This window comes from Theropithecus gelada, chromosome 3, assembly GCF_003255815.1.
Source record: "Theropithecus gelada isolate Dixy chromosome 3, Tgel_1.0, whole genome shotgun sequence".
In the NCBI taxonomy this organism is placed as follows: Eukaryota; Metazoa; Chordata; class Mammalia; order Primates; family Cercopithecidae; genus Theropithecus; species Theropithecus gelada.
Window position 1 is genome coordinate 107,883,396 of NC_037670.1, and position 15,012 is coordinate 107,898,407.

Here is a 15,012-nt window from a genome sequence, read left to right on the forward strand (position 1 = left end):
CTAATATCATAGCATCTGCTGATTTCATGGCCCATGAAGCAGAGCTCTTAGCACTACAGTTTGACCTGCTGCAAAGTCCTTTCCCGTTCTGAGCCTCACCCAAAACTGTGCATGCCAATTAGTAGATGCACAGAGCAGTATTCTTAGATATGGAATGTGTTAACTTCAAAAACCAAAGAGGCTTACCAGGTGCTGTGCTTCCTTCTTTGTGGAGGGGGCTCTAAGCGTCAGCGGTTTTTATTTTACTTTGGAGGGGATAGCCCAGCATGCTCTTAAACATTCGGGAGATTCCAAGAAGCTCCACTGAAGTAGCAAGTCCTTAAATCTTCCTTGAATTTATTCCCCACCATCTGGAGTGCATATATCTTACCAAGGCTTCTGGTACATTAGTTAATTCTTGCTTATTCTGCACGATCTGTGTGATGCCATTGATGTAATGGATCAGTGTAACATCCTGTGGATGATCAAGCTGTCTAGGCATCTTTGGAGTATTACAGAGGGAGAGACATTAGCGTAGCCCTGAGGTAAAATTATAAATTAAAATAGTTCTTCCTCATGAGTGTAAACTGTTTCTGATCTTCTTTTATAGGTGGAATGAAAAAGAATGCATTCATCCATCAATGGCCACATATCATGTACCAGAAGCCTTATTAATCTGTTCTAGGAATGACACCACATCTAGCACGGCAGCTATGATCAGTGATCTTACTTGGTTGAGCTTGCAGTACTCATCAGTTATTCTCCAAGATCCATTTAATTTATAAAGGGGGCATACTGGGTTATTAAACAGATATATTGTAGGGAACACCACTCTATATCTTTTAGGACTTTAAGAGTGGCACCAATCTCTGCCATCCTCCTAGCTCTACTCTGAGATGTAATATTTTGTATTTGCTCTCTTGGCAGGGGAAGATGGGAATGTGGCAATTTCAGAGGTCTCCATTTGGCCCTCCCTTCTGTGAGAGCTCTTATCGCAGAGGCCAAGTACCTGATGTAAGTATATCAATTCTAATCGAACACTCAAGGATTGGAGGAATGATGGAATTACCCACTATGTGTGTCCATAGACCCAATGAGCCCACTGAGACCTAGACTTTAGTAAACACTCCATTACATTACCTTGTTGCCGTAAGTCACCACTCCCATAACATTTCAATGTGAACTCAGATAGTGTACCCAATAGTCTTCAAATGTTGATTTGTTTCTTTCTGCATTGTATGTTCACCTGAATAAATGCCCATAAGTCCTTTTGGGGAAGGACTGGGGAGATCATCACAACAGATGTTAGCAGTGGTGTCCTCCCTCCTGGTGTCCTCCCTTCTAGCAACCTCCTAGCAATCTTCAGTCAATGGGTTCTGGACTGGAAAACTGGCTCAGAACTGGACTGGACAGTGAGCAGAGGTATGTGACTTTTTATTGAGGTAACAGTCTTCAGTCTCCTGCTTCTCCATTCTTGCCTCTATGTTTTTGGTCATAGAAGTTAAGCAACACCCTTTTGGCTGCCTGTCTATTTTGCCACTAGGGATGCCATGTTCTTTTAATTACTCCCACAACTTCCTATGGGTAAAGCCTTCTTGGCTGCTTCTCTGATCTAGCTGGTCATTATGGCAGTTGTGGCTTCCTGACTTCTGGTGGTTAACTGCCACCACCTAGCCACTATTACTCTGGGGTCTCATCATCCCCATGGATATTAGCAAGCCCCACTCTGTGACTGCCTCTCCTACCATCAGCCCTGACCTACAAAGGAAAGCTACTGCTAAACATTCTAGAGATGCCAATGCCTCTCTCACCAGCTCATTGCTAATGGCTTTGAAGGGTGTGTACTCTGGTGTTCCTATGTAACATAACCCTTGAGTGTGTCTTCTGAACTTAAATAATATATCTATTCTAACATATCCATTTCCTTCAACCTCTTTATTCCTTCCTGTACTATCTACCAGGGCAACTCAGGCATTTTCACCCTAGTGAATGTAGGCTACAGCTTCTTCAGACTTCTAAGAGTGACCCTATTCCTTAGGTTCTGTGCCAGAGTATAAAGTCATATAGCTTCCGTCTTCCTTAACACACACACACACACACCCCCCTCAAAGTCAATGAATTATTCCTTATCTAATCAATATTCTGGCTCCCTTGATCAAACACCTCAAAATCCAATCCCAGTGCTACTCCCTGGGCTCCTAATGGCACACACTATTTTTTGCAATTCTTTTGAGGCATAGTTTCTTTGTTCTTTTATAAGGCCTAGGACATCCCTAGCCAGCTTAGGCTGGATAGCCATCAGACAGTGATGTTTGTCAGGCCTCAAGAAAGAGAGAGGGAAAGGGAGGAGAAGGAAGGAAGGAAGGAAGGAAGGAAGGAAGGAAGGAAGGAAGGAAGGAAGGAAGGAAGGAAGGAAGGAAGGAAAGACAGACGGGAGGGAGTGAGGGAAGAAAGTTGTCTAGTCTTAGATTGAAGTACAGTTCTGAGAAAGTTTTAGCAATGCTAAAGGACATGAAGTCCCAGAGCCAAAGTTACTTCAAAGAAGTCTTATGTCTCCTAGATACAGGCCAGCCTTAGGATCTTTGCCATACTTAGTCTTGGCTGGCAAGAGCATGCAGGAAGCATGATCTTGGTCAAACTTGGTGATGGGTTTCAAAACAAAGCAGCATAACTGTCATTCAACCATGTTCTCTGTAATAGGAAATCTGAAAGGCACATCTTTCTGGCTACCACATTTCATCTGGGACATCAGCTGGGGTGACTTAAATGGCTATGGACTGGCTATGTATTTCTCTTTATATCTACATGACCACTCCATGGTCAGCTTCTGTGTGGCCTGGAGGTCTCAGGGTAGTTGTACTTCTTACATAGTAAGGGACCAAGATTGTTTGTGCCAAGAAACCTAGATGGAGGATATACGTCTTCTTATAACCTTGCCCTGGGCTGTGGACTGAATGTTTATGTTCATTCCCAAATTCATACGTTGAAGCCTAAATTTTCATTGTGACAATTTTTGGAGGTGGGCCTTTGGGAGATAATTGGGTCATGAGGGTGGAGTCCACATAAATGTGATTAGTGCCCTATAAGTAATGACATGAAAGAGATCATCTCTCTCTCCTCACCATGTGAGGATTCAATAAGACAGCCATCTGCAACCTAAGCAGATGGCCCTCACCAGATATCAGATCTGCCAGCATCTTGACCTTGGATTTCCCAGCTTCCAGAACTGTGAGAAATAAAGTTCTGTTGCTTAAGCCACTCAGTCCGAATACCACAGTATTCTGTTATAGCAGTCTGAATTAACCAAGACATCCTGGAAACCACGTAGCAGTCTTAATTAACTAAGACATAATGGAAACCATGGAGCATCACTTCCTGGCATTGTGTCAGTCACATAAGGTCAGCCCAGATTCAACATGGGATGGCCTGCACAAGAATTGGGAACTGCCTTGGAGACCAGCTACCACAGTGGGATATATAAGAACACATGTTCTTGTAACATTTTATATGCCTAATATAAGTGACTCAGGTCTTTGTACTTTTCACATCATCACTCATTGAATCATTCAATTTGGTCTATCATAATAACTCACGGGTTTTGAATTTTTATTCTTAGGTACTTCACTGTATGACTGGGAAACTTTTTTTCCCAGTACTTTTCATTCAAATGCTTTTAAACCTATTTCAGATACTCATTTGTTATCTATAAAATTTTTATTGTTTACAAAGGATTTCAATACCTAAATATTGTAGGATACTTGGAGTAAAAGAATAACACTATTTTAAAAATAAAAGAAACCGTACAGTTCAAGGAATCCCTACCAACAAAGCCCTAATGGAAATTCCCTTCCTAAAAAGCCAAAGCCTGTCTTCGAATGTTTTTCATGACTCAACTGCTATTTGTTTTCATTTTCCCTGGGCATAAAATGACCTTTTGAAAAAAAAGTTTATTAAAGTTGTTTATAGACATATTTCCTAGTCCAATAGTAATAAACATCATTTTTCTGGTGTAAATTGTTTTTAAAAAGATATGTGTAGGACATTTGGTATTTGTTCATCTTAACCTACCTTTCTTACTCCAACAACTGTCTTTGGGCAAGGGTGGTTTTGGTAAAGGTGAGAAGGAGGAGCTTTCCACAAAACCACACACATTCGCTCATAAAAATAAAACTAGGAGTCTTGGTTTAAGTCCGGCCAGGTTGGCTGCTCAAATAAATTCATGATCGGTCTTTAACATGGCTCGAATGTATCTCTCCCACCTCTTGTCACAGCAGAATTCCAGTCAAGTTTTCCCCAAGCAAAGGATTTACTTACACTGGTGCAGACCTGGTTTGAAACATTTTATTGGCAACACTGATGTCATATTTAGGAACCATAGACTTTTGTCAGACTGTGTTAGCTTCAATGACAAGTATTAGTGGTCAATGATATTTGAAATATTGTTAAAGTACCTAGAAATAATAGGCATTAAAATTCATTTCGTTCACTGCAACAAACCTCTAAAGATTTCATGTCTTCAGTGGAACTGGCATACTGTAATTGTTATTTGGAACTTAATGTAACCTCAACAGCAGCAGAGAGAATACAGTCCTCTCATTATGCACATGCTCTAGGATCGTTTATTTTAATGCTTTCAAATAAATACGTTCCATGCAGCACACTACAATAAATAAGGAGCAGCAATGTTCTTCTAGTAAATCCATTCATAATGTGAGTCACCATGTAAAACACCACATCTCAAGTCTTTGGCCCTGTACCATAACATGAGGCACACTACATCTGCACCCAATCATATCTGGCTTCATATGGATTTAATAGGACTATGCCAGGAGTGCATGTAAGCACAAATTTAACCAGAGGTTTCCAGCTATTAAATACAGCTACTAAGTAGTTAAAAGGCAGCAACTTAACCCATAACCCCCCTCCCTTCATTTTTGAGACAGAAATATAAAGATAGAAATGCTCTGGTGAATTTTGGGTCAGTGGAAAGCATGGTGGGACACATTTAGAATGCTTGGAGCAAAGCTGGCACAATATGGCACCCAAAATGTCACAGCAATACTGATACTGAATGGACACCGAATACAACAGACTTGACTGCAGACGCTGAGCTCTAGGACACAAAGTTGGGGGCTGCAGTGGGGGTGGCTCATTTCCACTAGGCAGATAACTCAACAGTGCCTTCCTCCTCGCTATCAGCTCTGTTAGCGCGAATCTCCACAAGGGTCCTGGCAAATCGGGTCCATTCATCATTGTGGGGAACTGCAAGCTGCAAAGCAAATCAATGGAGAATTGATGAACAAGATATCTTTCCTGTCTGAAAGCCCTGAAGCCTGAATGACCATCCCTTTGCCCTCACCCCCTCCAAAGCAGATATTTCCCTTGGAATGTAAAGGAAATCAAATATTCTTCTTTGGATCAAGCAGGGCCTGAGGTGTCGCTCTTTAATAAGAGAACCATGTCACTCTTGGAAGCAAAAGCACTCACAGAATTTATAAAATTTTAAAACCTATGTAAACTATACAGTCACAGTAGCCACATTAAAGTGCTTTTAGTAATGAAATTTTTTCATAAGAAGACCAGACTTACAGTGAAACAGCAAATAAAAACTGCGTTATTGACCAAGATTTTCAAATAACTATATATTTTATCCCTAGTCAATGGTATTAATCCTTTTTCTAAAGTATCGCTGATGGGGCAGTATGAAGGAAAAGAATAGCTTATATATACAAAGAAATATTCCTCCTATGAAATAGTACTTAGGCCTTTCCAGTAAGATTTATATGATGATAACTATGAATAATAGTAGTAGTAGCTATTATTTACCGAGAGTTCTGTTCTAAGTACATTACATGTATTAACTCATTCATCATAAGAATCCCATTGTGCCTCATATTCCTAAATCAGAGGCACACAAAGATTAAATAATCTTACTAAGGTTGCATAGCTAGCAAATATCAGTGTCAATGGAATCTGGTTCCATTATGAACATCCCTAGCCAGTATGCTATACTGATTCATCAAAAAGGGGATTTATAAAATTTCCAAAATATCTTCTATGTACTATTCAGTGAGGAGGAAATTAATGCCTCTTCCAATGCAAACTGAATCTATGAATTTTTGTTAGTCGTTTTAAAGGATAATGTTTTCTCCACATAGCATCCAAAAATAAATTGCTTCAAAATATCATGCAAGTATCTGGGATAGAATATTTGAGGATGAGAAACAGGATTTCGTAGAAGTCGGAATGGTTTTCACAGAGAATAAAATTGATTTAGATTTTAGACGCATTTTCTTGGAGTTTTACCCTATAATATAGTGTAATTCAACCATAGGTACTAGTGCTACAGTACATTATCCACATATTCCATAAACATTAAGAACACACAGGCATCTCAATTAATATACTTTTTAATGAAAAAAGAGGAAGCAAGTAAACCTAAGCTTTGAGATTGCTTCTGCAGCTGGAAAATTTCTCACCACACAGAGCCAAATGATTAGAACTTAAAATTTTTATTACAAGGATAATATTCTCAAATACTGTCTGTCCAAGAAAACTTATTGGAAAGTGGCAACTTCATTATGCAAAGTATATCCTTAAACTAGTGTTCTGGTATTAAGGCTAAGTGTTTCAAGTATATAATTCTGGAAATTATATACAGGCAAGGAAAGTAAGTTCTTTGACTTATTTTGCGAAGTGCAGTACCAATAAGAATTCTTACTTAGTCACATGAATGAGTTTCTGAATGGTTAAATGCTACTACAGTTATTGAAACGAATCCAAAGTTCTTTGTAGGCAATAACGCAAGTTCACAATAGTCTTGAATGATGCTGATAACTTTTTGCTCAGTCTGTTTTCCCTACTTTGGGCTCTTATCCTGTATTCCACGATTCTTCATTTTTCTCTTCAATTTTAGAAAATACTGTACCTGGGAAATGAGGCCCCCAAAATGTATGATACAAACAAGCTCACTAAAAACATAACCAGCAAAGGGTTGGTATCACATTTATGTAAAAGAATAGGACCACTATTTCTTTTCTCTCTTCCAACCACTGAGCAAGCCTTTCCAAAAATAACCATGAAACAAGAGCCCAAGAAGAGACAAAAGCCTAATCATGACAACACATTTATAACTTTTTCCCATATAAAGTAAGAATCAAACTAAAGCTGAAATGCCCCATAACTTCATATAACTTTAAATATTGGAGGAAAAAAACAGGTCTCAATAGTACACAGTACCTTGCTCATAAAGAGCTGAGTTTCGTTTCCAAACATAAAGCTATATTATTAGTTAAAATGGTACAAATTTAAGTTAATATACGATGACCTACGCAATATTTTATTGATAGCAATGTGTATAACAATAAAATAGGTAAATGTATTTACATAGTTTCATGTAGTAGTCATGGCAAGACTGTTCAGAAACAGCCCTAGTAAAGATTACGGAACATTAAGGTTTGAATAAATGTCTAGATACAGTTTAGAACATTTACACTATATAAAATTGCACATCTCAAAAATTACATAACTTCTCAAAATTGAATTTTATCAAATTTAAATGTTTCTTTTAAACACACAAAACATAAACCAGCAAGTGAATTATATGTGACTTTCTTCATGGGGGTGGGAGTAATAGTGCTGTAATACTAACACATGCCCTTAGAAATACAGATTCACCCTCGCAAAAGTGTCACAGTAATCTAACACATCTTGTCCTCTTTCTGATCTGCTGAAGTTCCATTTAGATTGGCAAAATGTTTGAAGTTTGTTTTTTAGGGATATTTGTTTTGCCAAGTCTTTTCCTCTTTATGGTATTATAATTTTCACAGAAATATTTATGTTCTTGGTTCACAAAAATTCTAGAGTAGAACATGATGAAAACACAATTCCTTCTAGAAACTTGAAATCAATTTATCTACCTCATCCTATTATACTTTTCATCTTGTTGACTGTAAAAATAACCCAAGGTGATTGTAATGCTAGATTTAGAAGGTGAACTGCAGACTGCCCCATTTTTAGAATTAAATATCACCATCAGGAAGTACTTTAAGTATAATCTTAGCTTGAACGTGTGAATGTGTATTCACAGGCTATTTCTACACCCAAAGTAATAATTTTTGACATTAGAATTACTTGTAGGTAAAACCAAACAGGTGTCCTAACAAACAAGAGGGCCACTCTTTTCACTTTGCTGTTTCCATGACTGTAAACAGCATCCGTTTGGACAGAACTGCCCTTGCTACCCTTGGCAGTTCCTGGCTCTTCTCACCTTGTACTCTCTGATTAGAAATGGCTAGAAAGGAGGCTCAAGAACATAAATGCATTTATGATTTTCTCTAAGAGATTTTTAAATCCCACACTATCTTAATCATTAAATAGGAAAAATCTTTGTTCATGTTTCTTACAGAACAGACTGATCTCATGTCCTACCTTGCATATAAATTTATTCAATACTCATTCAATCAGCATTGATTGAGTACCAATTATATGTCAGGCACTGTGTTTGAATTAAAGATACAGTAGTGAATTGTTTTGGAATATGATGACTATGAAATACTGACAAAATTAATTATGATTTTTGTAGGTCAAACTGTGTGAATACTGGCAAAAAAAAAACTTCACTGACATTAAAATATGAATAGCCTAAAATTTACCCTCCTTCAGTGACAACTGTAACATTTCCTGTTACCTGTTGTGTGTCAAGCAAGTAACAGGGAGGCAAATGGCATGTTAATAACATTGCTTCAGCATCTCTTCAAGTTTCTATTAAGGCATTAAAGGCTAAATCTAGAGCATCACTATGGATTTTTTTTTTCTCTGAGAATAATAGCTTAGAATAATTTCCAAACAATTTACATTTGTGATAGGAAAAAAATTCGTAAGTTATTTTGACCAATTAAAAATGTATAGTTAAATTAAGGGAACACCATTAAAAAAAAATTTTAAAAAACTTCAAAAATTGCCCAGCATTGTTCTAAGTCAAAGTGGATCTGGAAACATTTTCTGCCTCTAGATTCATCTCTGATGAAGTCTGCATCATAGGTTAGGGATGACTCAGATATTCCAACTGCTTCATCGACTGAGTTCACCAACAGCCAGTCCATCTCCTGGTTCAATGACTGTTTTCTAATTTTTTGCTAAACATATAAAGCACTTTCATGCCAAAGCACTCGAGGTTCAGATTCCTGAGATAATAAAATCTTAACTCTAAGAGAGATCACCTTTTTTTTTTTTTTTTTTTTTTTTTGAGATGTTGCCCAGGCTGAAGTGCAGTGGCGTGATCTTGGCTCACTGCAACCTCCGCCTCCTGGGTTCAAGTGATTCTCCTGCCTCAGTCACCCAAGTAGCTGCGATTACTGGCATGCACCACCACACTCAGCTAATTTGTTTTGTATTTTTAGTAGAGACTGGGTTTCACCATGTTGGCCAGGCTGGTGTCGAATTCCTGACCTCAAGTGATCCGCCCATCTTGGCCTCCCAAAGTGCTGGGATTATAGGTGTGAGCCACCACGCCTAGCAATATGATCCTATTTTTACAACCAATGAAACTAAGGGCAAAGGTAGTTACTGAGGTAGGAATTTGGACATAAGAAGGAGGTAAAATGAACCTCCGATTTGGACAGGAGACTCAAGTGCTGTTCTCATCTTGGTTGCTGGCAATGGTCAGGCACTTACCCTCTCATTGCCTCATTTGTAAAGTAGGGATGATGCTGTCTGACCCATTCATCAACAGAGATGTGGAGAGCATGAGAAAGGTCATCTAAGTAAAGGAAGTACTATGAGTTCATCATGGATTGTCATGCATTCTTTTTCCTTAAATTATCAGTCAAATTGAACAGGCTCCCCAAAATGATATGTTTTGTGGCATACATACCCATTTTACAGTATTTTTCTGTTTTTAAAAAAAATTTCCTTAGGAATTAATTCTGATTGTTATGTGAGGATGTTAAGAAGCAGGGCATAGACCTTTCTTTAACAGGTAGGAGAGGACAGTATAGGGAGCTAAATGATTTGCTAAAGACCACATGACTTTTGTCTGTTAGTGTGGGGCAATCAAGCCTCACCCCTTTGAGAAATGCCAGCATTCCATGACAGAAGGGCAGGCAGGTAATGTGTTTTGAATCACCTGCTCAAAGATTCTGAAGATTGTTTTAAATCTTCTAAGATTCTTGGAAGACAAAAGGTCAACAAGCAAAAGCAAAAGTGCAAAAATTGTGGAAAAATTCACGAAAATGTATCATTTTAGCCTCCCAGAGCCCCACCCCTTAGGCTACCCCACTATTTCTCTGACCATGTCAGGGATCTGTCCCCTCCTCTCTGCCTGAGTGGACTGGAGACTGCCTCTGGACCCGGTCCCACTTCACCCCTGAAAAACTTACCAGTCTAACCCCTTGCTCGCCTTGCCCGGGTGTCCTGTATACCTAAAGGGAGGCACAGATTGTGGAGTAATAACGTTTGAGAATGGAGCCAGGGTTGACTTTTTTCCACTTCACCAGCCAGATCCTGCTTTTTTTTTTTCCCCCCCAAGATTTGCCATGAACTTGCTGTGTGTCTTTAGGGAATGTATGGTTTTAACACTTCTGATCTTTATCTTTTTACTTCCTCATTTGTGTGAAATAAATTATAAGATCCATCTTCTAGGACTGATATTAAATAAAACAAAAAAATGTAATGAGCTTAACACAGTGCTTGTACATTATAAACCCTGAACATGATGCTGTTTTTCCTTCTTAATGTTTATTCCTCTCTTCTAATTTTTTTTATTTTCTTGCTTCTTTGCCTCTTCTCTTTCTTCTACTTTCTTCTTTTTACCTATTCAGAGCTGAACTTTTTTTTTTAGAAGTTTACCTTATATTTTATAACATTTTATGTCTTAAATATTCACACAAATAATTTCCTAAGTAGTCAGGCTTTTAATAATAGCTAACTTTCATGAATGGGGGACAGGGAAAGAGTTCTTGCAAATCACAAGAATTCTTTCAGAGTTGCTACTTTCCATTGTTCATTTAAAAATCAAGTTTAAAATATAACTATTTATTGTAACTATACACATCCACACACATATGTAGACATGCACATACATATTTTTTATTTTTCACATGTGACTAATACATCCTAATCCATCTATTTCCTTGTGGCACTTTCCACAGTGGGATTCTTCATTTTTACCTAAAGTTGTAAGGATTTATAACTGATGTACACGCTGTTAAAAAAATCAAATGACTTTTTATAACCAAGGTTAAACATGCAAATATCATTCATATGTTCCTCTTTATAATCACATGGCTAATGACCATTTTGAATAGTTCTCAGTCAAATCTTCCTCATTTTTTAGTAATTGCAGCTATAATAATTTTAAATAGCTGCATTATCTGCAGTAACGTTCACCATCCCAATGCAATATTTTTCATAGTAAAAATATCTGTCTCAGGTATTGCTTACTTTAGTTTTTTTTTTTTAAATCTTGCATAATTAAGACGTTAGAAAAGCACTCTGATTTCAGTTGGTTTCTCACGTACATGAAGTATGGCCAACACATTAAGTGAATAGGACTTTAGGTTTCAAGATAAATATTCCATGGGATGTGTGGCTCATCAGCCTCTTTGTAATTTTTCAGTTAGATGAAGTAATTTTAAAAAGTGTGTGAGACTATCATGTTAACCATTGATTTCCAAGAGATACACAACAATTCACCTCTGTATTAATCTCAAAATTAAACTTTTCTGTTAAAAAGATATCTTACAGATTTCCTTTCACTTTAATACACATTATTTTTTAAAGCATTTACAGAAAATGTAGAAGTGTGCATTGGTTTCCACAGAACAACTGCTAACCCCCTCTAAGCTCTAAAAGCCTTTTTAAAAGGACAATTATTAATGGCACCCAAATTCAGGAGATGGTTGACTTACTGGTATACAAATACACGTCTGTGTTCAGAGGAAGCCTATATTTTTTAGGACAATTCCCTTTACCACACACACAGATGGGAGCAAAGTGGGAGGTAATATGCAATGAAACAGCCACTGAACGACCAAGCATACCCGCTTCACATAAATACAGCCCCACTGTATTTAACTCCCGGGAGAGTCTAGCATCACGGCTAACAATGGATGAAACCACGGACCAGAATTCCAAGTCAGAATGCAATATACAGAGGGTGTAAATATACTACAGTGTTCTACCACAAAAAGATATATGGTATGTAACTTATTTAGAGCAGTTTCAAAGAAGTCGACAAAGTAGGAGTTATATTAGTCTCTGTACAGCACAGTCTGCTATTACCAGTCAATAGGTAAAAATTTCTGTAAAATTTAGCAACACTCTTACCTATGGTGGACAGATGGTATTTGATTATCTTTGAATTTCTTTTCATCTGGAAATCCCATCTAAGGGAACCCTCATCCACCCATGCAGCTTCTCTGCCAAAGGTCTCTTCCCTCATATCTTTAAAGGAGTAGTTTATTTTTACCGCATTTTTTTTTAAGAGTCACACTTTTAAAAAAATCCATTACCACCTAATTAAGGACAGAAATAAAGGTAGGACATAAAAGTCAAAGTAAATAGTAATAAACATGGGTCTCTATCAACTTCAATAAGCCAGAGAATGCAGAAAGAAATATATATCCTTCTCCTTAAACGCTATCTTAAGAAAGTAACACGTAAAATATTTTTCATGTTAAAATTTAGCATTATAGGAAGCATGACAACATTCTGAAGGTTTTACCTTTGGAAGAAAAACAACAATAACAACAACAACAACAAATAGCCAAAGAAAGAGTTAATTCATGAAGACCTAAAGACAAATAGTCTTGTTTCACATTTGTATTAAAATCTTATCATCCTTCTTTCCTCAGAAATCTTTTAGCCTTATTGTTTTCCTTACTGTTTGGAATAATCTATTTCTCTGCCCAAAAGATGGAGAAAATGCTAAAAACGCTGGTTGATGGACAATAATGAGAAATAAACTTTCTAAACATGGATAACTTCTTTTTCCATAACACAAAAGATCAAGAAAATGGTAGGAAAAAGCAAAAGCATGTGCTACACAAGCTCACCTGTCACATAAGCTACTAAACACATGTCCCTTCTTTTCCTGATATTATTAACTATAGGTTTTCTGGTAAATTCTTAGCAACTGCTGCGTCTAAGCAGTTTTGACAAAAAGAAGGCTTATTGCTAAACACCTTAAAAATATTTACCAAGGTAATAAAAGAAATGTCATTCCCTCCTACGGAATGTTTGGGCATAAAAGAGGTATTTTTATAACGCAGTTCATGATTTACCATATCTATAGTGTCCAAAAAAAGCACAATGAAAAGGAAGCATTTTCCAGTGGTTTGACAACTGTTTGAATCAACTGTTATGCTTTTATTACACTAGTGGCCAACTGCTCACTTTTAAAAGCACAGGAGGGGAGGGAAACTGGGAAAGAGATTGGGGGGAAGGATAGGCACGCTTTTCTAAAGATACTTTCTAAATATCCTTTTCCCTGCAACTACAGTTAAGTAATTTTTTTTCCTGTGCATCAATCTGTAGCCAACTTGGAGGCTACATCCTGAATGCTCTAAACAATTAAATTTTCTCTTAATTTTTCCTCAAATTTTCACACATGAATCATTCGTTCACCCATCAAATATTTACTGGGTGCCTATTTTGTGCCAGGCACTTTGCTAGACTGGGTTATTGTGTTTTAATAGACAATCATCAAATAACCACTTTGTGTACAATTCTGTGGATGTGGTCTTCCAAAGGTTAAAAAAAAAAAAAATCTGAGGAATGTGATAATCAAGGGAGGGCTGACAATCTGAATTTTTTTTTTTAAGTCACAAGGGTAACTTTTTTTTTTTTAAATCATACTAGAAGGTTTTCACTTTCTTGTTTATTTATTCACTTTAAAAATATTCATTTATGTTCACTTTCTATCTAAGGGACCTTAATGCTGAGACCAACACAAATAAAAAATTTATTCTGAATATTAAGAAACTATTGGTTGGTTATTAGGAGAAAGAGCTTAGAAATGGGAGACTGCTTTATCTATTAGGTTAAAAGTATGAAATTGCTTTTACAATGTTAGCAATTTGGATATTTCTTAAGTGATAAGTAATTCATGCTTTAAAATTTAAAATATGTTCTGATAGCTGACATTCTCAAAAATTCATGTAAGCTTTCCTTGAAAGTGAAATATAATGATTCATTCACTTCCTCACTTTTCAAGTCCAACCTACGTGGTGTATAAATATTTACACAGGAAACATGCATAAGCAGATACTTGATTATGTATTATATTCTAGATATGCCAACAGTAGCACACATACACATGTAAGAAACAACTCCATTCTATACAGGCCAGGGTTAATCTACATTCACAGATGATTGGAGAGACTTCACATTTAGCTTTTAAAGCTGTGATTTGAGGCTACTGCTCTAAGCAGCAATTTTTCAAGATAAAATTTAGCAATTTTGAAATTATAGAACCAAACACAATTTTGTCAGCCATAAAAAAATTAACACTATAATTAACAACTGCTTCATAATCCAAACTGCTATTGAAGATGACAGTTTGAAACCACAGAAGAATCGTGAAGATGATTAATTATACAAACTGGTTCTTCTTTCAGAAGGTTTATATTCATAGATCATTTATCACCAAAATGAGAATATATGAACTTCATTGAATATTGCAAATTACTATACACACATTAATTTGCTGTTTGTAATATTAGATATTAGGGCTTTCTTTTCATTGAGTCAACTACTCCATAATACATGAAGTCATAAGTATTTCTTACCAATTCAGAAAAAAACATTTGCTTGAGAAGATATTAATCCTGTAAGTCCATTTTCATATACTAATGCTACCTGAATAAGCATACTATTTATATAAAAATTAGTTTAATCATGGTCTTTTACATATATAATTATCAAAGTGAAAGCCACTGCTATTACACACACTATAAGATGAATACTTACAACATTAATTGGAATTAATTGCACCTTTTCTTTTTTAAATTAAGCACTTTTCCCAGGAGAAAT

At 36.6% G+C, this 15,012-nt stretch overlaps 1 protein-coding gene across 5 annotated transcripts in view; it reads right to left on the reverse strand.

Annotated features, from left to right (window-relative positions):
* Window positions 1–4,304: 4,304 nt before the first annotated feature.
* Window positions 4,305–15,012, reverse strand: part of DYNC1I1 (dynein cytoplasmic 1 intermediate chain 1) — a 319,991-nt gene continuing 309,283 nt past the window's right edge. For all 5 annotated transcript variants that reach the window (XM_025379447.1, XM_025379445.1, XM_025379446.1 and 2 more), the window contains one exon: window positions 4,305–5,248. In XM_025379447.1, coding sequence (XP_025235232.1) covers window positions 5,138–5,248 — 111 coding nt within the window. In that variant the 3' untranslated portion in view covers window positions 4,305–5,137. The remainder of the gene's footprint in view (window positions 5,249–15,012) is intronic.